Consider the following 26,314-nt stretch of genomic DNA (forward strand, 5'->3'; position numbering starts at 1 on the left):
CATGGGGCTGTAACAATCAGAAAGACTGTTCTTGGCACACCACCATCCATAGGACATTGCACAGACAGCCGACTGAAACACAACATGTCTTCCTGTAAAAAAGGTCTATCTACTTAGCCTGTAGCTTCAGCCTGAGGAACAGGCTTCAGGTCTCCCTCACATCTAGAGGTGAAAAAGGTGCTCCCCAGGAGTGCAAGCAGGGAGAAACTACGTTTTGTGCCTCCCCTGGCCTTGCTACAATTTGACAAGGCCTCCCAGAAAGGAGCTTATGCACTTCTCTGGAGTCAGGGTTTTTGCCATGGTCACAGAGGGGACATCTCCAGGTCTCCCGTCTGGAGAACAGGACTGTATATATTTGCATATTTAAAAGTTGCTGCCTGAGGGAGCGGCTTCCAAACTGCCTGAAACTAGGTGCTGAATGAGATTCCTCCCTATGGCTCACTGACAGGATGTGGCACGTCCTCAGCAATAGGTGCATATCACGAATCAGTGAGGTGGTGGAGATAATCACAAAGGCTCCAGGGACAACCAAGAGCTAGGGCAAGGCTGAATGAGAAAGATCATCACCAGCACAAGGCCACTCCCTCAAGACAGAGAGATAGCTGTCTCACCCGATACACAGAAACACAGAGTCAAGCTAAATGAGGAAATATATTTCAAACAAACAAACAAAAAAAAACCAAGACAAAACTTCAGAAAAAGACCTTAATGATATGGAGATAGATGATCTACAGGATAAAGAATTCAAAGTAAGGGTCATAAGGATGCTTACGGAATGTGGAATGGATGAGAACTTCAAAAAGAAAATGAAATAGCAAACAAGTCACAGAGCTGAGGAATACAATAAATGAAATGAAAAATACACTTGTGGGGTTCAAGAGCAGACTGAACCAAATAGGTAAGGACCAGCGATCTACAAATCAGGGCAGTAGAACCCCCCAAATAGAGCAGCAAAAAGAAAAAAGAATTTAAAAAAAAAAAAGAAGATCACTTAAGGGACAACATCAAGTGGAAGAACATCCTCATTATAGTGGTCCCAAAAGGAGAAGAGCGAGAGAAAGGGTCAGAAGACTTATCTGAAGAATTAATGGCTAGAAACTTCCCTGAGGGAAGGACACAGACATTTAGGTCCAGGAAGCCCAAAGAGTTACAAATGAAATGAATTCAGAGAGGTCCACACCAAGCACATTATAATTAAAAGTCAAAAGTTAAAGATACAGAGAAAATCTTAAAAGCAGCAAGAGAAAAACAACTAGCTGTGTACAAGGAAAAACCCATATGGCTATCAATAGATATCTGAGCAGAAACTGTGTGGGCAGAAGGGAGTGACATGAGATATTCAAAGAGCTGAAAGGAAAAAACTTTTTTTTTTTAAGATTTTATTTTATTTATGTGACAGAGACAGCCAGCAAGAGAGGGAACACAAGCAGGGGGAGTGGGAGAGAAGAAGCAGGCTCCCAGTGGAGGAGCCTGATGTGGGGCTCGATCCCATAACGCCGGAATCACGCCCTGAGCCGAAGGCAGACACTCAACGACTGTGCCACCCAGGCGCCCCTGAAAGGAAAAAACTTCTTTTTTTTTTTTTTTAAAGATTTTATTTTTATTTATTCGACAGAGATAGAGACAGCCAGCGAGAGAGGGAACACAAGCAGGGGGAGTGGGAGAGGAAGAAGCAGGCTCATAGCAGAGGAGCCTGATGTGGGGCTTGATCCCACAACGCCGGGATCACGCCCTGAGCCGAAGGCAGATGCTCAACCACTGTGCCACCCAGGCGCCCCTGAAAGGAAAAAACTTCTAACCAATAATACTCTAACCTGCAAGGTAATCATTCAGATTTCAAGGAGAGAGAGTTTTCCAAACAAAACCAAAGGAGTGCATTATAATTAAACTGTCTTTATAAGTAATATTAACAAGACTTCTTTCAGCTGAAAAGAAATGGCACTAATAAACAAGAAAACACAGAAAAGTAAAAATCTCACTAGAAAAGGCACATTATAGTACAGGTAGTAAATTAACCACTTACAAAGCTACTAATAAAGTTAAAAAAAGAGAAGTAGTAAAATTAAGTAAAACTATAACAATTAGTTAAAGGTTACATAAAATAAATTGATGTAAAAAGCGACATCAAAAACATAAAATGCGGGAGGGAGTAAAAATGCAGTTTGGGAGTGTGTTCAAATTTAAGTTGTGACCAACTTAAACTGATATATACACAGGAGGATATATGTGAACCTCACAATATCCACAAATCAAAAACTTATAGTAAATATACAAAACAAAATGAGAAAGGAATCTAACCATAATACCAAAAACAAGTCATCAAACCACAAAGGAAGAGAAAAAAGAGAAAGGAACAGGTCAGAAAAAAACTAACAAAATGGCAGTTAAGTATTTACCTATCAATAATTACTTCAAATGTAAACGGACTAAATGCCCCAATCAAAAGATATACAATGGCTGAGTAGATGAAAAAACAGGATACATCTATATACTTCCTACATGAAACTCTTTCAGAAGTAAGGACACAAAAAGACTTCAAAGTGAAGGAATGGAAAAGATACTCTATGCAAAGGGAAATGAAAAGAAAGCTGGTGATCTATACTCATCAGACAAAAAAGACTAAAACAAAGACAGTAATAAAAGACAAAGAAGGGCAGTAAATAACTATAAAGGGTTCAATCCAGCAAAAAAATAGAATACTTATATACGCACCATTCATAAAAGCACTGAAATATATAAGGCAAATAGCAACAGACCTAATGGGAGAAACTTACAGCAGTTCAGTAAGAAATTTCAATCCCCCACTTACATCAATGGATAGATCATCCAGAGAGAATATCAGTAAGGAAACACTGGTCTTAAACAACACATTATACCAGATGGATTAACAGATGTACAGGTGAACCTTAAAAAACATGGGTTTTAACTATGCAGACCCACTTACATGTGGATTTTTTTTTCCTTCATGTTTTTATTTAAATTTCAGTTAGCTAACATACAGTGTAACATTAGTTTCAGGTATAGAATTTAGTGATCTATCTCTTACCTACAACATCCAGTGCTCATCACTACTAGTGATTTCCTTAACCCATCACCCATTTAACCCATCCCCCTGCCTACCTCCCCTCCAGTAACCCTGTTTGTTTTCTGTAGTTTGTTCCTGGTTTGCCTCTCTTTTCTTTCTCATACGTTCATGTTTTCTTTTTTTTCCCCCCATAATATTTTTATTATATTATGTTATTCACCATACAGTACATCCCTGGTTTTTGACGTAAAGTTCGATGATTCATTAGTTGCGTATATCACCCACTACACCATGCAATACGTGCCCTCCTTACTACCCATCACCAGCCTATCCCATTCCCCCACCCCCTCCCCTTTGAAGCTCTCAGTTTGTTTTTCAGAGTCCATAGTCTCTTTTGTTTCTTAAATTCCACATATGAGTGAAATCATAGGGTATTTTTCTTTCTCTGACTTATTCTGCTTAGTACACTACTCTCTAGCTTCATCCTATGTGGATTTCTTTTGATAAACACAGTACAGTACTGTAAAGACATTTTCTCTTCCTTACGATTTTCTTAATGTTTTTTCTCTAGCTTACTTTATTTTAACACAGTGTATCATATACAACATACAAAATATATGTTAATCGACTGTTATCAGTAAAGGCTTCCAGTCAACAGTAGGCTACTGTTAAGTTCTGGGGGAGTCAGATAGTTAACACGGATTTTCAACTATGCAGGAGGTCATGTCCCTAACCCTGTATCATGCAAGCATTAAAGGTATACAGAACTCAAAAACTGAATATACGTCCTTCTTAAATGCACATGGAACACTTTCCAGGACAGATCACATTTTAGATCACAAAACAAGTTTCAATAAATTCAAGAAGACTGAGATCATATCAAACACCTTTTTCAACCACAATGGTTTAAAATTAGAAATTACAAGAAGGGGGGCACCTGGGTGGTGCAGTCGTTAAGCGTCTGCCTTCAGCTCAGGGCGTGATCCTAGCATTACGGGATCAAGCCCCACATCAGGCTCCTCCACTGGGAGCCTACTTCTTCCTCTCCCACTCCCCCTGCTTGTGTTCCTTCTCTCACTGGCTGTCTCTGTCTAATAAATAAATAAATTAATTAATTAAAAAAAGAAATTACAAGAAGAAAAACTGAAAACCTACAAATAAGTGGAGATGAAACAACACGCTACTGAACAACTGAATCATAGGAGAAATCAAAAACTAACTTGAGATAAATGAAAACAAACACAACATACCAAAATCTATAGGATGCAGCAAAAGCGATCCTAAGAGGGGAATCATTGCAATACAAGCCTACTCCAAGAAACAAGAGATATCTCAAATGAACAACTTTACACCTAAAGGAATCCAAAAAAGAAGAATACACAGAACCCAAACTTAGGAAGGAAACAGTAAAGAATCAGAGTGGAAATAAATGAAAGAGAGACTAAAAAGACAATAGAAAAGATCAATAAACAAAGAGCTGATTCTCTGGAAAGATACACACATTGACAAACCCCTTCATGTAGACTCACCAAGAAAAAAGAGACAGGGCTCAAATAAATAAAATCAGAAATGAAACAGGAGGTTACAACTGATTCCACAGATATATAAAGGACCACAAAAGACTACTATGAACAATTATATACCAACAAATGGGACAACCTAGAAGAAATTGATGAATTCCTAGAAACATACAATCTTCCAAAAATGAATCAGGAAGAAATAGAAAATCTGAATAGACCAATTACTAGTAAGGAGATTAAATTATTAATCAGTCTCTTCAATTACTGGTAGGGCAAACTGGACAGCTACATGTGAAATGATGACACTGAACCACTATCTTATACCACGTACAAAAATTAACTCAAAATGGATTAAAGACTTTAATGTAAGACCTTTAACCATAAAACTCCTAGAAAAAAACATAGGTGGTAAGCTTGTTGACATTAGTCTTAGTGATGTCTTTTTGGATCTGATTCCCAAGGCAAGGGAAACAAAAGCATAAGTAAACAAATGGGACGACATCAAACTAAACAGCTTCTACACAGCAAAGGAACCATTAATGAAATGAAAAGGCAACCTACTAAATAGAGACATCTGCAAATCATGTATTTTTTTTTAAAGAATCGCATATTCTTTTTTTTTTTTAAAGATTTTATTTATTTATTCGACAGAGATAGAGACAGCCAGTGAGAGAGGGAACACAAGCAGGGGGAATGGGAAAGGAAGAAGCAGGCTCATAGCAGTGGAGCCTGATGTGGGGCTCGATCCCGTAATGCCGGGATCATGCCCTGAGCCAAAGGCAGACGCTTAACCGCTGTGCCACCCAGGCGCCCCGCAAATCACGTATTTAACAAGGGATTAATATCTAAAATATATAAAGACTTATACAATTGCAAAAACAACAACAAAAAAAACAATCAACTAAAAAATAGGCAGAGGATATGAATAGACATTTTCCAAAGGAGACAAAGATGGCCAACAGGCACACGAAAAGGTGATCAGCATCACTAATCATCAAGGAAGTGCAAATCAAAGCCACAATGAGATATCACCTTACACTTGTGAGGATGGCTATTATCAAAAAGATAAGAAATAACAAGTGTTGAGGAGACTACTGAAAAAAGGGCTCTTGTGCACTACTGGTGGGGATGTAAACTGGTACAGCCACTATGGAAAATTGTATGGAGGTTCTTCAAAAAATTAAAAATAGAGCTACTATATAATCCAGTAGTTCCACTAATGGGTATCTATACAATGAAATGAAAACACTAATTTGAAAAGATACATGATGCTTATGTTTACTGCAGCATTATCTACAACAGACAAGATATGCAAATAATCTCAGTGCCCATGAATGGATAAAGAAGATATGATATAGATGTACAATGGAACACTACTCAGCCACAGAAAAGAAATTAAATCTTGTCATCTGCAACAACATGGATGAACCCTGCAGATATTATGCTAAGTGAAATAAGGCAGAGAAAGACAAATACTGCCGTGATTTCACTTCCATTTGGAGTCCAAAAAAACAAAAACAAAAGAAACAAAGCTCCGACTCATAGATACAGAAAACAGGCTTGTGGCTGACAGAGGGGTGAGGATGTGGAGGTTCTAATAGGATGCAAGTTATGAAAGAAGTCAGGGACGTGATACACAGCATGGGGAATATAGTTACTAATCTTGTATTAACTTTTTAAGATAACAGATGGTAACTAGATTTATTGTAGTGACCATCCTGTCATGTACACAAATGCTGAGTCCCTATGTTGTACACCTGACACTAATATAATACTGTTAACATAAGTTCTACTAAATAAACAAATAAATAAAAAAGAAAAGTTTAGAACTCTCCAAATTGTGGACTAAATAAAACCCCTAGACTTGGAGAGAGAGGAAAATAAAAACTTCAGCTACTCTCTGTGAGTTATCAAATTGTACTAGCAAGCAACAGCCTACAATTGTAATTTAAGACATCATGCCCATCAACAGGGGCTCTAAAAAAACCCCAAACTTTTTAAAGATTTATAGAGCACCTAAATTGTAATGTGTGTAAAATAACAGTAAGATCATAAACACTTTGTCTCAAAAATTTTCTTGAAAAGTTGTGCATTAACTATTTTCTGATACAGACATGTAAGTTAATGTCTGTGGAAAAATCACATTATTGAAACTCTGAAGTAAATATTCTCATATTCGCTGAAATGAACATTCATGTAATAACAATCTCAACATTGCTTTGCAAATTTAGGTTTTCATATGTCGGCTTTGTTTTCTCCGACTAGAACACAGCTTATCTTGCATTTGAATATGGGTAGTATTTCAAAAGCAATCTACACTTGTCTTGTTTGATCTTCAATCTCTCCATAAGGGACAACGGAGAATGAAATAAACCTGATCCCTTTAAATGTACAGAATACTACAATAATTTTGTAATGAGAATCTACCGTCTGAGGACAAAGGAAATTTCTTAACAGTATTTCCTTTTAAATGTGTGCTTCCAAAAGTTTTGTACATCAAATTTAATCTACAAAAACAGTAATCCCAATTTAAATGATTTTTGTTGATACCTGGATCCCTAATAAATTCACAGTCTACTAAACAGTAATTAAAGAAGTTGAGTCTCAGTGTTCAGAAATCTCTAAGTAAATGAATGTAGTCTTCTAAAATTATCTAATGGCAATTTAAATGCTTCATCATCACAAGAAAGATTTTTGGGTTAGTAAGGAAGCGAAAGTTCCAAAAGTTTTTTTTTTAAATCCCTTTTAATTGTAATTCCTGAAGATAATGGGAAAAAAAAACTATCAAAAAAAAAGCAACTGTTCCTAGTTAAATGCCTTCCATTATTTTGACAGGTATAAGGCAAACTAAAATTTGACAATATATATGTACCAGAAATCGTTTCCTGTTCAAAATTTGTCCCCAATTTAAAAACCTTTCACTTAAAATACTAAGGCCTTATTCTGCCTTGTTCCCATAATGCTCCATGTGAATTTTAATAGATATTTAATAAAACATTAGTAATAAAGTATAAAATGATTGTTCCACCTACTTCAAATCTCTGGGAAATGATAAAACATAATAAATAAAATATGATAAAAATATAATCCTTCTTAGTAGTCTCTTTAAAGTGCCCAAAACGTAGATGGCTTAAAACCACGTAGATAACATATATATTTAGAGCTTTCTTTTAAGATAACCAAATTCACCATTATATACCGTATAAACAGCGGCAAAATTTTAAGGACTGAATTACCTCAAGACATCTAGAATCATTCATTCAACCAGTATAAATTCCTGAAGGCAGGGGCCGTGTCTTAATTTGATTTTGTATTCTTAGTGCTCACCCAGGGCTTAGTACTTCATAAGCACATGCTAGTTGAATGAGTAAATGAAAAAAAAAGCAGCACAGTTGACCCCTGAACAATGTGAGGGTTTGGGGCACTGATCCCTGCACAGCTGCAAATCCACATATAACTTTGGCTCTCCAAAAACTTAACTACTAATAGCCTACTGCTGACTACAAGCTTACTGACAACATGAACATTCAACTAACATATTTTGTACATTACAGGTATTATATGCTATATTCTTATAATCAAGTAACGAGAGAAAAGAAAACAAAAGAAAACCGTAAGGAAAAGAAAATACACTTATAGTACTGTACCTACACTTACTGAAAAAAATCCACATTTAAGTGGGCCTACTCAGTTCAAAGCAGTATTGTTCAAGGATCAACTGTACGTGACAATTCACAGATATTATTTCACATTCTGAAAAATTTTCTAGGGGATGAATAATCTGATTTAAAACATGAAACAAATGAAATAACCAACAATGCAGAACATACCTCAATTTGCATCTTCAGATGCGTCTTGAAGTTTGACAACAAAGTGAGAAATATGGAAAGAGAAAGCTCAAAAACCTCTGGAACAGATGAGACTCCATTTTTTGAGAGTGCAACACATAGATACTGCTTAATAGCATTAATAAACATCTCATTTGTCCTGAAAACAGGTCCTGCATTCTGCAGAATGGATAGAAGTAACTGCAATGAAAGAATCTTGGATCGTAACTCATGAGACCTAAAATGTAAAAAAGAAGGCACAGTATATGGACATATTTAGCATTATGGTAATAAAACGTTGTTCCAAAGATATTTCCTGGTACCACAATTTTTCACAAACTTTTAAATGGAGAGGAACAGAAAACTCTACCATGAAAAGTACAGTACATGATTAAGCTTTGCCACTAATAATGGGTAGTTCCACTTATGTTGTCAAGTACCACATAATTTCACAAACTTTTTATATGGAAAAGCAATCATTCACACATATTTAAAATCAACCTACTGTTCCTTTGGACATGAAAAATAAAGATTTATCCCTTGTTCCTTTCTTTCACAAGCATATTTCACTTTTACAAATCATCATGAACTTCCCAGATTATGTGCCATATTTAGTATATAACAGTTCCATAGTATATAATGTTTAATAGCTTAGTATATATTGTACTTTTTTCCGAGGTATGCAACTCAAAGACCCTAAACAAAATTAAAAGTTTTGGTTGATGAACAAGTTATAGGACTATTTCAAACTTATTTTTTCAATAACCATTTAAAGTTCTTTTCTTTTTTGAAATATAGAGGCTTTTAGAATATTTGTCTCTTAACAGTTTACCCATTTATTCTAAATATTTTAATAATGAAAAGCAAAAAAAAAACCCCACCTTTTCAGCTTAAATTTTCACTTTTTTCCTGATCAATATATTATGCCATATTCTGATCAGTATCTAGCATTATAATTATCAGATTTCACACATACAATTTTTCTCCCATTAAAACAGGACTCTTAAGGCCAAAAGACCAAGAAGATTGGATCCCAGGCAACTTTCCAAATACAGAACACACTTACATGCTCTAGCAGCTAATTCTTCTTTTTTTTCCAAATACTGTTTCAGTCACATTCGCACCACAGATAATAAACTTAATTACTCCTGATTTCTACCTTAAAAATTTTATGGTTTTAAGGGCTGAGTATTTCAAGAACCTAAGAAACTCTACAAAGGAATACTTAATTTCATGTAAATGGGAATCACAAAAATATTACAATCTTTGAAATAAAACTGGAACCAATAATATCATCACTTGCTACTACATATCAACTTTCCAAGATGGCTTTGTGCAGCAAATACAGTATAACCAAAGAAATAAAAATAAAAAGCTTAAATCAAATTAGAAACAGTGAGAGCTTAGATTATGAAGAGCTACAGGAAAATAGGGCATGGGTTAACTATCTCCCCTTCACGTTGAAGCCTTCCAAGGCTTTTACATTACGACTACTTCCTACTCTAGCTAATTTATCATTTTTTCTGCTCAATTCCAGTAGTTGTTAAAACCTGCAGCTTACTGTTATCTAACACATAAATTTTTGTTATATGTTTTATTTTTGTATCCCCAGCTCTAACAAAATGCCTTGTACATAGTATGTGCTCAATATAACTCATCAATTTATTCATGCACCCATCTAAACATCTGTACGCACCTACTATCTATAAGGCATTAATTAATGAAGAAATGATCAAATGATTGTCTTATGACACAATGAAGTACACTTTTATAGGCAAAAGCAGCTACAAATTTCAGGCTTGCAGATTTTCACAGGGTAGTTTCAAATTAGGATTCAAGCTTAACGAACATTTCCTGCAATATCACCTTAGCAAGATCACAAAATATCAAGAGAAGCAAAGCAAAAAAGAAAATTATGTAACTACAAGTCATTAATTTTGGGAAAAGTATCATTCAACATAGGAAATCATATATTGTCTTTTGGAAAATGAACAGTTAGGAGGAGAGGAAAATTTGATTTCTTCTATATTCAATTCTAATGTTTAATGTCCCTGATGACCAAAATGGTCTTTTTTATGTTCAAACAAAATTTCCTAATATTTGGTTTAAGTCCACTGAGTAGGAGGATAATTAATTTACATTATTCCTCATAAGAATCCTTTGTAATATTAAAGATTGCAGCTCTCTAAAACTAGATTACTTTTTATATAGTGCTAAAGGAATGCCCCCTGCCATAGAGTACTCCTTAAAATCATGTATTTTCTTTTGTTTTCTTTACATTTTGGACACTTTAAAGAATTCTCCTTTTTCTGCTTGTAGTTTTTCAAGTCACAATTTTTTAACAGTTGATCTGGAAAAGTAAAGATCTGAGACTTTTTAAGGTCAATAATTTTAAATCATGGCAAAGACGGCCTTCAGCAAGAACACTAAATTCTTATTTCCTCCTTAAAGTAAGTTTTCCACAATTTGAAATGAGATGGTTATTCTTCCTGTCATAGTAAGAATAAGAAATTGAAAAAAGTTTGAATATATTCTTATACATAGGGTATAATCAACTTTATACTGCAATATAAACAACTTAATCCTTTTCCTGAAAAGAGTTTATATTTTCAAAATATAGAAAAATCAATGTTACATTTCTGATTCTCAGGATTTGGGCCTAAAGATATTTTAGAATTTTAGGTTTTAGGGCTTAAAAGACATTTCTCTTTGAATCAGTACAATGTGACAAAATAAAACTACAGAAAATAGAACAAATATGGTTTCCCAAAACTTACAAAGTTTTTCTTTTTCCCTCAAACTGTAATAAAGTTTTTATTGTAACAGTGTCTCTAGTCTTTCTTGTTAGGTGACATTTAGAAACCGAAATGCTCTAGAGTTTTTTAAAAATGAAGTAGTGTGCTTACATTTTCCCCCTATTTCAGTATCCGTTTCACAAAGCCACTCAGGCCGCCTTTAAGATTTCTTTCTACAGAAAGTTCTCCTAACATTGTCATGCTGTATTACATCATGCTGCAATATTAGGGAGGCACGGCTCTCTAAACAGTGCCCAAACTCAGTCTCAAGCAAGAATTAGTTACACTGACTCATATGAAATGAAAGATATTTGGTGATTTATGACTTACAAAAATGGCACTTTCCTACAGTTTAAACTAATATATTTGACAGGAATCAGACAAGTGACTCCTATCTCAAAGTACTTCCTGCTTCCCACAGAGAAACATATAACATTAGGGCATTTTTCAGACCTTAATGAATATGCAGTATCTTTCATTGTGAATTTAAAAATTTATTTCTCTTAGGTTTTATTACCTTTCAACTGGTAGCTTTCAGAAACATAGCATGAGGCTAAATGTAACAGGGCTACGTTAACTCCAAAGTTACTCATAATATGAAATAAGAATTCTTTCAATTGTTCAACCAGGCACAATTCTCTAATGCTGTTGGTATGCTTAGAAACAGTATTAAGGTATCTAGCAATTTTTGAACTCACTGTTTTTCAAATACATTTTTTAAAAAGCAAAATAACCCTAAAATATATTTTTGAGAGTTCTACGGAGCAAGAAGAACAAAAGAAAATCCAAAGACTATCTTATAGTCAATTAGTTTCAAGCTTAAAAAACTGTATTTGTCAAGCAGAATAGCTAATGACTTACTTTGGATCTGGTGGTCCATCTGACAGTGGTTTCATGGACAGTTTACACAATGACCTGAATACTAGAAAGGCATCCTTTTGTAAAATGTGGGAAAACTTAGCACCAGGTGAAGGTCCTGAAGAATTTCCAGATTCCTAAACAAGTTAACATACCATGTAAATAAAGATATTTGCCAATGTAAAATCATTTCAGCCTTCCGTATATTTTATTCAGTCCAGTAATTAATGGAGAGGGTTCTGTTGGAGGAGAAACCTGATGAGGAATTTGCCACACTGTTTCTCTTTAATCTGACATACCACCCTCCTCCACAGCAATAAATGAATACCTTAAAAAATAAATTTTTTTAATAAAGATTTTTATTTAACAGAAGCAGAGAGAGAGAGCACAAGCAGGGGGAGTGGCAAAGGGAGAGGGAGAAGCAGACTCCCCGCTGAGAAAACAGCCCAATGCAGGGCTCGATCCCAGGACCCAGGATCATGACCTGAGCTGAAGGCAGATGCTCAACTGACTGAACCACCCAGGCACCCCAAAAAATAAATTCTTTAAAAACATTCTCTCTTTTCTACCAAAAAACTCTTGAAATTTATCCAGTTCATATCATTACTAATGAAATCTAGACATCATACCCTGACAAGATATCTCATCCATTGCCTAAACCATGCTTTCCACTACCTGTCATGGGGTGTTTATGTTTTTGTCCTAGTTGGTGTTTTATCTACTCTGTGCAGAGAGACATAAAACAACAGAAATTGTCAAGGCAATGTTTAAAAGTTATTAACTGCTGAAGATCAACAAAGCCAAGAAAGCTGAATCTTATACATAGGGCAATGATTAGAGTAGGACTCTCTTATCTAAAATAAGAACGCACTGAATATAGGGTAGGGAGGATGAGGAGAATCTATCACTACCATACTATAGATTTCATTGTAGCCCTGAATGAAAGTAAGATGAAGTTCCCTAGATTTCTAAAAGTTCTTTCTCATTCAATGATACTAGAATTGTCCTACGAATATATGATAAAAATCCTCTTTTTAAATGCAATTTCAATAGGGGGAAGCATAGAGAAGATGAGAACATATATGAAACATCTTAGAGTTGGAAATTAAACTTCAATATATTTAGGGAATAAACTGCTTTGATTTATATCAATAAGAAAAACCCAAGTTTTTTCCCAGGTTATAATCAGCCAGCATTATCAACTAGATATATTCACCAGAAGGTGCTGGTAGCCTATAAATATATGAAGATGAACAGGTTACCCCTTGCCCCCCATTTATACCTGAGTATCATTGGAAGAAACAGACAATCTGTCATCAGGTAAAGACGGTGTATATGCAACAGAAATTGGTGTTCCTGGAATTCCATTTGCTTGAATATTTTCACTGTCGCTACCATCCTCTATCGTTCCAATGTTGCCATCTGCACTTGCATTTATAGTAGTCCTTTCTCCCATATCTAAAATGGTAAGAATAAAAAAACATGCAAATATATCTGACTTAACTGAAGTGTACTGAAAAAGCATAAAGAGTATTTATGGCAAAAAAGCAATGTGAGATAGTATGTATTGGCACCATTTAAAGGTTAGCATACTTAGTAGTAAGTATGCATTTGTAATACATCCAAATATAATCCTTAAGTAGCTCTAGCTAGGAAACACACTCAGCTGATGAAAGGCTAACTGGTATGTGCCAAAAGAGAAGCTTACTTTTGGTCTGTATTGCCAGTTACTAAACTTGGTTCTAATGAATGCTAATGCCTTAAGATGTTAACAGAGATTCTTCAAAAAAATATCCCATTATCAAGTAAGTTAGAAAAAGGCTGGGATATAGCTTTCTTTACTATAGCCTTTAATTTGCTCTCTAAAGGGAATATATAATATGCAATGTTTCCAAACTTTATTGTACTACGAGCCCCTCTTCCTTTTTTTAGAATATCTATCAATAGCTCTAATAATATATTCTTTAGAACATAGATACGGAAAAAGTGGCTACACCCCTGAATATTTTTCAGCATGTCATTCTGAGTAATCATACTTTAATTAATATGAACAGAAATAAATGACTTCTAGTAGACAGATAATGCAAATATTATCCAGTTTCATAACAATTCTAGGTATAATGTATGTTATTTTAAAAAAGAAATACATACATGTCTATGGCCATAACTCAGCCATCTGGCAGAAAATTGCTCATCTCATGCTACCAATTAAAAGAGAACTATAAGCAAAGGAAAAATCCTATACTATAAGGAACAGATTTTGGAATATGAAAGACCTCTGTCTTAATCATGTCTCCCCATTTAACTGGGTAACTTATTTCATCTTTCTTTGCCTCAGTTTCTTCATCAGCAACAAAGATACTGTTCGTGAGGAATCACCGAAGCACACATACCCTTACATATGCACAATACATAAAGAGCACAACTGATTCTCAATCAGTGGTAGCTATTATTTTGTCAATAACTGATAACATGCGCCCCATTTTTTACTGATTCAGTAATGAAAAGAGTATATCTGGTGTCCCAGCTCTGAAGCTGCTTTCTGCTCTCCAAATTAGAACACCCTGGATAGATTAAACTGGATGATTTCAAAGTATGTTTTACAATTAACAACTGGTACATGAAAAAGATATTCACTGATAAAATATATTTGGGAAACTCTGCATTACACAAAACAGTTTTCCTAGTGGACCTTTGGGAGCTTTAAAATGCTAATATTAGACATGCTTAATACTATTACAACTTTAAAAATACATACTATATGCATAATACATATGTATTTATGTGCTAAATACTGCTACAGCTTTTGAAAGACATATATTATTTACTATATAGATCTTACATATATAAAAATGTTTAATATGCAAAGAATTCTCTGGAAGAAGTCATAAAAAATTTAATAATGATTATCAGAAATTGATAATTATCCCTCAAGCACTTAATCCATTTTCTGTCAACACCCAAGTACATCTGCCCCCACTGCCCCTCCTCTAGTTTCCCTTAACAAACAAACAAATTACCTACTTAGCTAAGAAGTAGGTAAGTTAACATAGGCTACACTTTGGTCTTCTTTGTCTCACCAAAAAGTTCCTTGACATCAACAATAATCTTTCTCTTCCTCTCATTTCAGGGTAAAAAATATTCCTTTGTACTTCTAAAGTGAACTATTCATTCACCCTCAAACCCATCTCTTCTTGCATTCATTAGTATCTTTGCCACACTCAAGTTTTTTTTCCAACATTACATTTTCAATTTCATGTATAAGACTGAATCTTCTCCAATACTCAACAAACATACTCAAATCTTTTCACTGGAAAAAAAAAATCTTCCTTCAACTCTTGCTACACCTCTGCTACTGTCCATTTTTCTCCTTTTTTCCACATTTCTGAGAGGAATAATCAATATTCATTTATGAATCTTTCCTTCTTCCCTTCCTAGGAAATTCCTCAAAAGAACTGAAAACATTCTTCACTTTACTGCTTCCTACAAGGTTAACTTAAAATCTCCTCATTTTCTCATTGTAAAAAAGAGAATAGTAACAGCACCTAAAAATCCTAGTGTTTGGGGAGGATTAAGTGAATAAATCTAAGTAAACCACAGAAAATCATTTGGGATACACAAAAAGTACTTAATAGGTTTAGATATTATTTTCTATGTCTTCTCCTCTAATTCTTCCTCTGTCTCCTAAGTATAGGTGCAGACTTCTGTTTTCAAAGTGGTAAATTGAGTCCACTAAAAATTAACTGCTCCTTTGATGAATCCCATTGAAATTGCTACGAAAAATATAAACAAGAGACAAATGTAATGTTTTTAACATTATTGCTATATTTCAGCAATAAGTTTGATAATTACTGGTCTGGTATTTTTCACTGGTATGAAAAAATTCAAGTTAATCCTGACTAAAAAACAAAAGTGAAATCACACCCAGGTATACACACGCCATACACTTAATTTGATTGAGTATCCTCCAAAAAACAACAGCAATTATCAAACTTTCTGGTGAAATATAGCAGTATTGTTAAAAACAATGAGGTTCCTTTCTATCATTAACATTAATATTTTCTGGAGATTCAAACCAATGTTCTAGAACAGAAATGAAAGAACAAATATGAGGAATAAATACTCTAAAAGAAGAAACAAAGACGAACTACATTGCTCACCTAGAAAAACCCAAGATAATAAAATAAAAATGTTTTAGAAACAATTCTGGTTTAGAAGGTGAATAAGTAGGAGATAAATATGGAAAAATAAGGTTTTTTCTATATTCCAATTCAATTAGGAAGTGGGAGCCTTCTGTGGCCACTGTTGGAGAGCCAGCAGCCAAAATGAAGTTCAATCCCTTTGTGACTTCTGACCAGAGCAAGAACGGTAAAGCATTTCAATGCACCTTCCCACATTCACAGGAAGATTATGCCTTCCCTCCTTTTCCAAAAAGCTGAGACAGAAGTACAACGTTCAATCCATGCCCATTCAAAAGGATGATGAAGTACAATTTGTGTGAGTACACACTAAAGGTCAGCACATTGGCAAAGTAGTCCAGGTTTACAGGAAGAAATATATCATCTACACTGAATGAGTACAGTGAGAGAAGGAGAATGGTACCAACTGTCCATGTGGGCACTCCCCCTAGCAACCTGGTTAGCAGTAAACGAAAAATGGACAGAGATGACAAAAAGATCTTGAATGTAAAGCCAAATCTCACCAAGAAGGAAAGGAAAACGGGCAAATATAAGGCAGAAACAATTGAGAAGATGCAGGAATAAAGTAATCTTATATACAACTTTAAATAAAAACAAAAAAAAAAAGTAAATTGGGGGGAAAAAAGACTCATCTAAATACTATCAAAACTAAAATAAAAAACACAGAAATAATTTAACAGGAAGAGTGCAAGAGCAAAAGAAAGAAAACAATGAAATTTTACTGAGTGACATAAAAGATGTGATTGAATGAATTTATGCTTCTGGGTAAGAAGGCTCAATACTACAATTAAGATATATCCCCCCCCCAAGTTAACTTATAAACACAATACAATTCCAATCACTAAATCAATTTTTTTTAACTTAATGAACTGGTTCTAAAGTCATGCAGAAGAATACATTTAATAGATGTTTAAAAAAACTGACCAGCAGGGGTGGGGGGACTTGTACTATGAAGATCTAAGTGTACCATAAAATTTAAATATTTTGAACAATTCAACACTGGATACAAATAAACAGTTCAATGTTACTGTACAGAAAACTCAAGCAGAATCATGTAGGATAAAACTGGCATTTCAAATTAATCGGGAAAGGAGGTATTCTATAGGTCAGCTATGCAATCACATACTACACAGAAAAATCAATTTCAGATGAGTTAAAGATCTGAATTAAAAAAATAAAAACAAAAGTATTAGAAAAATGTATGGTAGAATATTTCTGTAATCTTAGGGTGGTAAAATCTATTCTAAGCAAGACAAAAACAGAATTCACAAAGAAAAAGACAATATTTATTAAATTTTTTATGTGTGGTCAAATATCTGCTCGGAACAGTAACATAAGCAAAGGCTAAACAAAATGAAAACAAAACAAAGACTAGAAAAAAATATTTTCAATACACTGAGTAAGAGCTAATTTCTTGATGTAAATAAACCTTGAAATAAGAAAAAACCCCCAAAAAACTGGAAGGAAAACCAGGCAAAAGTCGTGAATAGGCAATTCAGAAAAGTATAAATAGCCCAGAGATATCCAATTGGACCAAGGCACTGACAATATTTGACCTACAAAAATAATGACTGCTGAGTTTTGACCCTGGAAGTGATCAAAAAAACACAAATTACAACAAGATATAATTCATCTAGTAAAGTGATATTAAACAAAGCACATTATTTTAAACTTAAATGCCCATACACCTTAATCAAAGTATTGTTTTTTTTTAAAGTATTCCTTTTTTATAAATTTATCCTAAAGTGCTAAAAGATATCTATTAACAAGAATGCTCCTCAGAGCAGTGTTTATAAAAAAGCAAAAACCTGGAAATAATCTAAATGTTAGTATTAATAGGAGATTATTTAAATTATGGACCATCTCTGTAATGAAATACAAACTGACATAAAAGGGGAACTATAGAATGTGAAAGAGCAGATTATAAAACAGTAAGTGTAGTATGTTCCCATTCAGATTTTAAAATATGTATACAGGCATGCATGAACAATATTTTTTAAAAAAACTTTTGTGGAGCAAAAGAACACATATCAAAGTCAAAAGACTTGGGCAAATAATAAACTGTGAGAAAATATTTGTAAAGTATATCACAGAATCCTAATATAAAAGGGACTCTTAAAAACTAAGGGGAAAAAAATCACTTATCAAATAAAGGGATAGTATCCAAGATCTATAAAGCACTTACCGAACTGAACACCCAAAGAACAAATAATCCAATCAAGAAATGGGCAGAAGACATGAACAGACATTTCTCCAAAGACGGATAAATGGCCAAAAGACACATGAAAAAATGCTCAACATCACTCGGCATCAGGGAAATACAAATCAAAACCACAATGCGATACCACCTCACACCAGTCAGAACGGCTAAAATTAACCACTCAGGAAACGACAGATGTTGGTGAGGATGCAGAGAAAGGGGAACCCTCCTACACTGTTGGTGGGAACGCAAGCTGGAACTGCCACTCTGGAAAACAGTATGGAGGTTCCTCAAAAAGTTGAAAATAGAGCTACCCTACGAGCCAGCAATTGCTCTACTAGGGATTTACTTCAAAGATACAAATGTAGTGATCCGAAGGGGGACCTGCACCACAGTGTTTTTAGCAGCAACATCCACAATAGGCAAACTATGTAAAGAGCCCAGATGTCCATCAACAGATGCATGGATAAAGAAGATGTGTGTGAGAGAGAGAGAGACAGATAGATATACACACACAATGGAATATTACTCAGCCATCAAAAAAAGAAGAAATCTTGCCATTTCCAATGACATGGATGGAACTAGAAGGTATTATGCTAAGCGAAATAAGTCAATTAGAGAAAGACAATTATCATATGATCTCACTGATATGTGGAATTTAAGAACAAAACAGAGGATCATAGGGGAAGAGAGGAAAAAATAAAACAAGAGGAAACCAGAGAGGGAAACAAACCATAAAAGACTCTGAATCATAGGAAACAAACTGAGGGCTGCTGGAGGGGTGAGGGGTGGAGGCATGGGGTAAATGGGTGACCGACATTAAGGAGGGCATGTGGCGTAATGAGCACTAGGTATTATATAAGACTGATGAATCACAGGCCTGTACCTCTGAAACTAGTAATATATTATGTGTTAATTAATTGAATTTAAATAAGGTTTTTTGCTGTGGGAAGAAGATACTGAGCATGTTTTCAGAATTCAAGCGAAGTCAGAAAGATTCACAACTCAAGAAATATAAAGTCGAGCTGGTTATTTAGAAACACTGAAGTGACACGAGTTGAGGCACATGTTGTCTGAAGTATTTGCTGCCTCTTACTTGCCTGTTCTACACATGGAGCAGCAGCTTTGCAGAAGTTCCTTTCCGATTGAGCAAAAATGCTGGCCTTACAGGAAGCCCTTAGAGTAATTTTACAAACAAACAAACAAAACCCAAAAAACAAGAGTCAGAAGAAGCAGTCAGTGATCCCCAAGAAGAATAATGGGAGAAATTAAAGATCTTGAAAGAAAGTACCCATGAAATGGCTTAGTAAAAGTAAGTGCTTTGGATTTTAAAGCTTAAGAAAATGTAGATGATGCAACAGAAAGAAAGGTTAAAATGAAGAGAGCAGGAAAAAAAATGAAAATATGAAGGTATTCAATAACCAAAAATTCTAAAGGCCAGTATTTGTCATGAATTACATATACATCAAAACTGATAAACATCAAATTAAATAAGAATGCTATACAAAAAAAACTAAGGGAAAAAATCAAGGATAACAGAAAGATTAAAACCTGACAGAATGAACTACATGAATAGATGATTCACCAAAAAAAGAAATACATGGTCCTTATATTTGAGAAGATACTTAATTTCACTCACAGAGAAATGCAAATTAAAACCAAACTAAGAAGTGGATAAAAAGACATGGTATACATATATAATGGAATATTACGTAGCCATAAAAAAGAATGAAATCTTGCCATTTGCAACAATGTGGATGGATCTAGAGGGTATTATGCTAAGTGAAATAAGTCAGTGAGAGAAAGGCAAATACCATATGATTTCACTCATATGTGGAATTTAAGAAACAAAACAAATGAACAAAGAAAAAGAAGAGACAAAAAAACCCAGACTCCATTTAAATAAAGAGAACTGTGGTTAACAGAGGGAAAAGAGGAATGGGTGAAATACATAAAGGGGACTAAGGGTACATTTATCATGATGAGCCCTGAATAATGTATGGAATTGTGGAATCAGTATACTGTATATCTGAAATTAATATAACACTAAACATTAAATATACTAGAATTAAAAAAAAATAAAGATACATTTCTCACCCAACAGGTTGGCAGAAATTCAAAGCTTTACATTCCACTGGCAATTATGGAGAAAAAGACACTCTTACACATTGCTGGCAAGAGTGCAAAATGGTACCAAGAAAAAAAAAGAAAGAAAAAAAATAAGAGTGCATACTGGTACAACAGCTTATGAAGGGAAATTCAGCAATAGCTAATTATCTTCATATTCATTTACCACTTGACCCAGTAATCTCACTTCTATGAATCTTTCCTCAAGATAAACCCCCACGAATATGAAACAATATAGATGTACAGGGTTATTCACTGCAGCATTACTTGTAATAGCAAAGCATTGGAAACAACCAAAGTTCCTGTCAGTAAGGGACTGGCTTAGTTAACTATGATACGTCCACATAATAGAGCACTATGCAAGGAGCCAAGAGAAAAAATAAGGAAAATCTCTATCAACTGAAATAAGAATATTTATAGTATATATTAGGTGAAAAAAGGGAGACCAAAAAATAAAATAAAATAAAAAAAGAAAGAGTGAGAGAGAAGATATACAGTATTTTGCCAAAAAGAAAGAGAAATAATTTTGGTACCTGCTTGTTAGTCCGGGGGAAATATACATACAAACACACACACACATACACACACAAAAAGGATAAACTAAAAGCTAATGAAAGTGGCTACCTATGTCAGGTAGGTCAGCAAAGGAAGGAATGGATGGAAGAATTCTGAGTATATGTTTTATATAATTTTGACTTTGATTCATGCAAGTGATCTTCAAATAAATAAAATTATATCAGTAAAACAGTTAATACGGTTTACTATTGTAATTGTGTAATTATAAATAGTGTCACCATTATTCATCCTTAGTAGGATATATTCTACTAAATACACATACATAAAAAAATTTGAACTTTAAATTATTAAGTTGTTGCTGGTAATGGTACACTGGTGCTGAGAATTTGGGTTTTTACTGTGGGAAAAGGGAGATACAAATATGAAATGTAAGTAAATGAAGAGAATCACTGGATATCACCTGGAACTATCAATATGAACTTGTGACTATAGACTTCCCTGTTTCCGTACATTGGAAAGGCTAAGAAGTAATGACACCATGACACCTCAGTAGCAATGAATACATCTAGTCTCTAAATACAACTGCCCACTAAAAAGAACAAAAACTCCTTAAAGAAGTAACTGATTCCAGGGCTAGGGCAAGGGAAAGTTGAACATTTAACTTAAAACATTTTGCTGATCCAGAAACAAGGAAATGCTCAAAGATAATGGAATCACATCAGGAAGACACAGGTGCTGGACTCCTACTGGCCAGATCAGGAGCAAAGAATAATGGTAAATGATTATAATACAATGAATAACAAAAGAACTCATGAACTCACAGTATTTTTTTTTAAAGAGGAAGAGCTCTTCTCCATAGAAAAGTGTCAATTAATGTTAGAATTATGAAATCACTATTTTGTAACCAATGCAGTATCTAAGTAAGTCAAGGATCATCAATGGATGCTAAAACCACTAAATGGATGGATCCTTCTATGATCTTGAAGTATCACTTTCAGATTATTTCATATTTCAGTTGACCTGTGAAAAACACGGGGCTTAGGGGTGCCGACCCCTCATGTAGTTGAAAAGCTGTGTAACTTCTGACTCCTCCAAAACTTGACTACTAATAGCCAACTGTTGCCCAGAAGCTTACTGATAACATAAACAGTAGTTAAAACACATATTTTGTATGTTACATGTATTATATACTGTATTTTTACAGTCAAGTAAACCAGAGAAAAACATCCTAAGAAAATCATTAAGAAAGAGAAAATACATTCACAGGACTGTATTTATGGGGGAAAAAAATCCACATATAGTGGATCCATAAAGTTCCAATTCCTGTCATTCATTGAAGGGTCCCTTCAACTATATAACTATAGTTATAAAGGGTAAAATGCTCCCTTACAATGAACAGAGTTGGTGGTCATCATCTTAACCATGTGATCAAACATTATCACTAATAGGGATTACTTGTTGTTATACACCAATTAACATAACATGATGTAATAAGAAGTACCAACATTACTTATGCAGTATTCTTGCCAAATACATTTAACCTAAATCAGGACAATCATATCAACTCAAAATGTATATAACATTCTACAAAACAATTTCATAATCTTTAAAAAAAGGTAAATGTTATGAAAGATGGGGGGAAGAGGCAAGAGGACTTGTTCTAAACTAACAAGACCAAAGAGACAGAATTGAATGTAGCCAAGTGTACTCAGATCCCATACTTGAAGAAGAAAAGGAAAAAAGGATATAAGAGAGACATTTTGGGAATCTGGGAACATTTTAAAATGTAGTATTTATATTAGATATTCTTGAAATAGTGTTAATTTTCTTAAGTGTGAAAATGAATTATGGTTATGTATGAGAATGCCCTTATTCTTAGAAGATAAATGCTGAAGTATTTAGGAGTAAAGTATCAAGATATATATAAACAACTTCTAAAAATTTCAGCGAAGATGAGCAAAACCCACATATTTACATACATGTATGTGTGGGTGTGTAGGTCCATCTGAAACACATAAAACATATGTACTAAAATTCTTAACTAGTGAATTCTTAACAACTAGCATTCATTGTACTGTTCTTGGACTTTTCTCTAGGTATGAAAATGTTCTGAATAAAAAGTTGCAGAAAAATAAGAGGAATTTCACTTCATACTCTGAATTGATATGTATTTGAGACTGGTAAAGTTTTTTTGCAAAGGGCCAGTTAGTAAACATTTTAGTCTGTTGCAACTACTCTACTTTACAGCGCAAAGACAGCCACTATAGGCAATACATAAACGAGCATGTGTTCCAACAAAACATTTACAAAAATAGGCAATGGGCCCAATTTGGTTCATGGAATATAATTTGCCATCCCCTCGTATATATTATTAAATTTTTAAGGAATGCATGGACCCGTAATGCTCTTCCTTCCCTGATTGTAAGTTTACAGGGCTTTTTTGGTTTGTTTTTAAAATTAGTACTCCCCAAGATCATGGCCTCTTCTTTAGTCTCTATACCTTCTCATTCAATGACCTTCTGGCTTCAACTACTAAATTTAAATGAATGACTCCCATCTATAGCACCTGCCTTGATATCTTAGGGCAGATTTCTACATTTCTATTATGTATTTCATAAAATTCCCACAGGGATGGCGCACCAGAAGGTCACATTTAGTATATCAAAATAAAAATTAGTACTTTTTTCCCCAAGCCAACTTCTCCTCCAATATGATTTAATTCTACCAGTTCTAAAGCATTCACCTACCCATTTAGACTGAGAAACTGGCAGACCACCCATGCAGAGCGGAGTTAACACAGCAGGCCCGAGACTGCCTATCCGTAGAAAGGCCTGTTTTCAAGGTTGGCCCTTGGCTGGCACCCAGGAACTTACATTTTTGGGAGGGTTCCCACTATTCCCAGAACCAATAAGAGTAGCTCACTGTGCCTAAACTATTTGCACAAATAATGTCGTTTATGCTGAAAACCAGCTTTCCTTCTGGAAATCTGAAATTTGGGTACATGCAAGTAAAGGGATGCAACATAACTTTGGGCACTGAGTCTAATGAGCTGCCGTGGTAGCCAACACTCACATCTGATGTGGAGGAATTAAGAACCTCCTGTGTGACTTCACTAGGATAGGATTCCTGAAGTGTGCATCTGATTTCTTCCAGACATTGCCCCATACGGCTTTTCTCTTTGATGATTTTGTACTGCACCTTTACATGGTAAAAATTTAAGTGGTGAGCATAACTATATGATGAATCCTCTGAGTCCTTCTAGTGAATCACAAAACCTTGGGATATTCTTGGGGATCTTTGACACACCTTACAATTTCTCTTTCTCACCTAGGTATTTAATCAGTTGCAAAGTCTTCTTGATTTAACATTCATTATTTCACTTATAATTCACGTTTCCCTCTCCATTTCCACTGTTTCTGTCCTGTTGAGGATTCTCTTACTACACTGGTCTACTGTACGTTCTACTTCCCCACTTAGTTTCTTAAAACATAATTCTAATCATTCCATTTCTTAAAGATCCTTAATGGTGACTCATTTTATGATGGAATGAAGTCTAAAATCTTAAACCTTTAATTAGTAAGTTTGTTCAAGATTTCTTTAATCTTAGTTTCTACTACATGACATCACATACTTCATACGTCAGCCAAACCACCACCTGTCAATTCGCAGGTGGTAGTTTGCTGAAGTCCTCTCCTCTAGACTTAAGCCAATAGCATTTCCAATACATCAAATACCACTCCCTATATCTGTATGAATCCATACAGTCTAAGTTCAAGTGTCATCTCCTTCATGAAGCCCTCCTGGATCATTTTAGCTGGAAATAATCACTTTTTTCTGAATTTTAATAGGATGTTAGCTGTTTCTTTATAATGGCACTTATCACTTTATACCTTGTATTAGTCTTACATACATACATTCCAGAACCCCCTTCTTCCAGAGCATGGTCTATCCTGGATTAACTTTTGAATCCTCCTACAGTGCCACACAACTGTAGGCACTTCCTTAGTATTTGCTGAATGAAAAGATGAAAAAACGAGAAGGCAATCAGATGAATGCCTGGTTCTAGTGTTACATTAAAGGAGAAAATATACACTTAGAAATGATTTTTTTTTTTTGAAGTTAAAAACTGGATTTTATTTTATTTTATTTTTTTTTTGGAAAACATTCCAAATTTTATTCCACCTTTAAACATATTACAAATCATTTGTTAATAGAAAAATTGGTATTTCCTAAAAAAACTGGATTTTAATTACCCATGAGAATTTAGTATATATGACATTTTAAAGCAGGGATGAAAAGACTGGGCTCAGATGAATAGGTAGTCACTTTGGGGAAAAGAAATTACTTATTTTCCTATTTCACCTCTAATTCCAAAACAAAATTCAGATCAATACAATTTTTATTTTTTTTTATTTATTATTTTTTTTTGTTTTTCAAGGCTATTGCGATAAGGGAGAGAGTTTGAACTCAACTCCTCTTTTTTTTTTTAATGATTTTTTATTATATTATGTTAGTCACCATACAGTACATCCCTGGATTCCGATGTAAAGTTCGATGCTTCATTAGTTGCGTATAACACCCAGTGCACCATGCAATATGTGCCCTCCTTACTACCCATCACCGGTCTATCCCAATCCCCCACCCCCCCTCCCCTCTGAGGCCCTCAGTTTGTTTCTCATAGTCCATTAGAAATGATGTTCTAAGTGGGAATTAGGTATTGCTGAAACAGTATTATTCTCATTGAAGAGCCATACTGTACATTTAACCATACATCTAGAAGTATATGTAGCAAGGTACTATGCTTAGTCCTGAGCAAGATACCATGAATTAAATAAGCTTCAGTGGATTGGTCTCAAATCTAATCTTCTCTATAAATAATACTATTTATGGAAAATGTGAGTTAAATTCCTAACAAACTTTAAGACATCTTTATAATACAATCCATAAGATAGGAACTGGCCCTATATCAACTATACCTTGGTTGTGATAATAAAGGTTTAACAAAGCATCATTTTTCCAAAAAAGATATGCATACTCAAACCAAAATCAATTTCAATATTTTCTAGTTTATAAAGTTTAGAACATTTAGGAAGATAAAGAATATATCTCTGCCAACAAACAGAAAAACAAAAAAATGAAATGGTATCAACTTTTAATGCAGTAGGGGAATAATGGGTTTTTATAGAAGATTATAACTGAACCTGGAGAAAAAAGGGAGTAACTCTTCCATAATTAAAGATACTTAAA

General features: G+C 34.4%; 1 protein-coding gene across 3 annotated transcripts in view; it reads right to left on the minus strand.

The window, feature by feature from the left end:
• The window catches only part of ARFGEF1 (ADP ribosylation factor guanine nucleotide exchange factor 1), a 153,624-nt gene that overhangs the window by 59,599 nt on the left and 67,711 nt on the right, over nt 1–26,314 (minus strand). For all 3 annotated transcript variants that reach the window (XM_002916380.4, XM_019796558.2, XM_019796560.2), the window contains exons 8-10: nt 13,308–13,483; nt 12,029–12,162; nt 8,376–8,610 (exon numbers count right to left, since the gene is read on the minus strand). In XM_002916380.4, the coding sequence (XP_002916426.1) occupies nt 8,376–8,610; nt 12,029–12,162; nt 13,308–13,483 (545 nt within the window). The remainder of the gene's footprint in view (nt 1–8,375; nt 8,611–12,028; nt 12,163–13,307; nt 13,484–26,314) is intronic.

Source organism: Ailuropoda melanoleuca, chromosome 9, assembly GCF_002007445.2.
Source record: "Ailuropoda melanoleuca isolate Jingjing chromosome 9, ASM200744v2, whole genome shotgun sequence".
NCBI classification, from domain to species: Eukaryota; Metazoa; Chordata; class Mammalia; order Carnivora; family Ursidae; genus Ailuropoda; species Ailuropoda melanoleuca.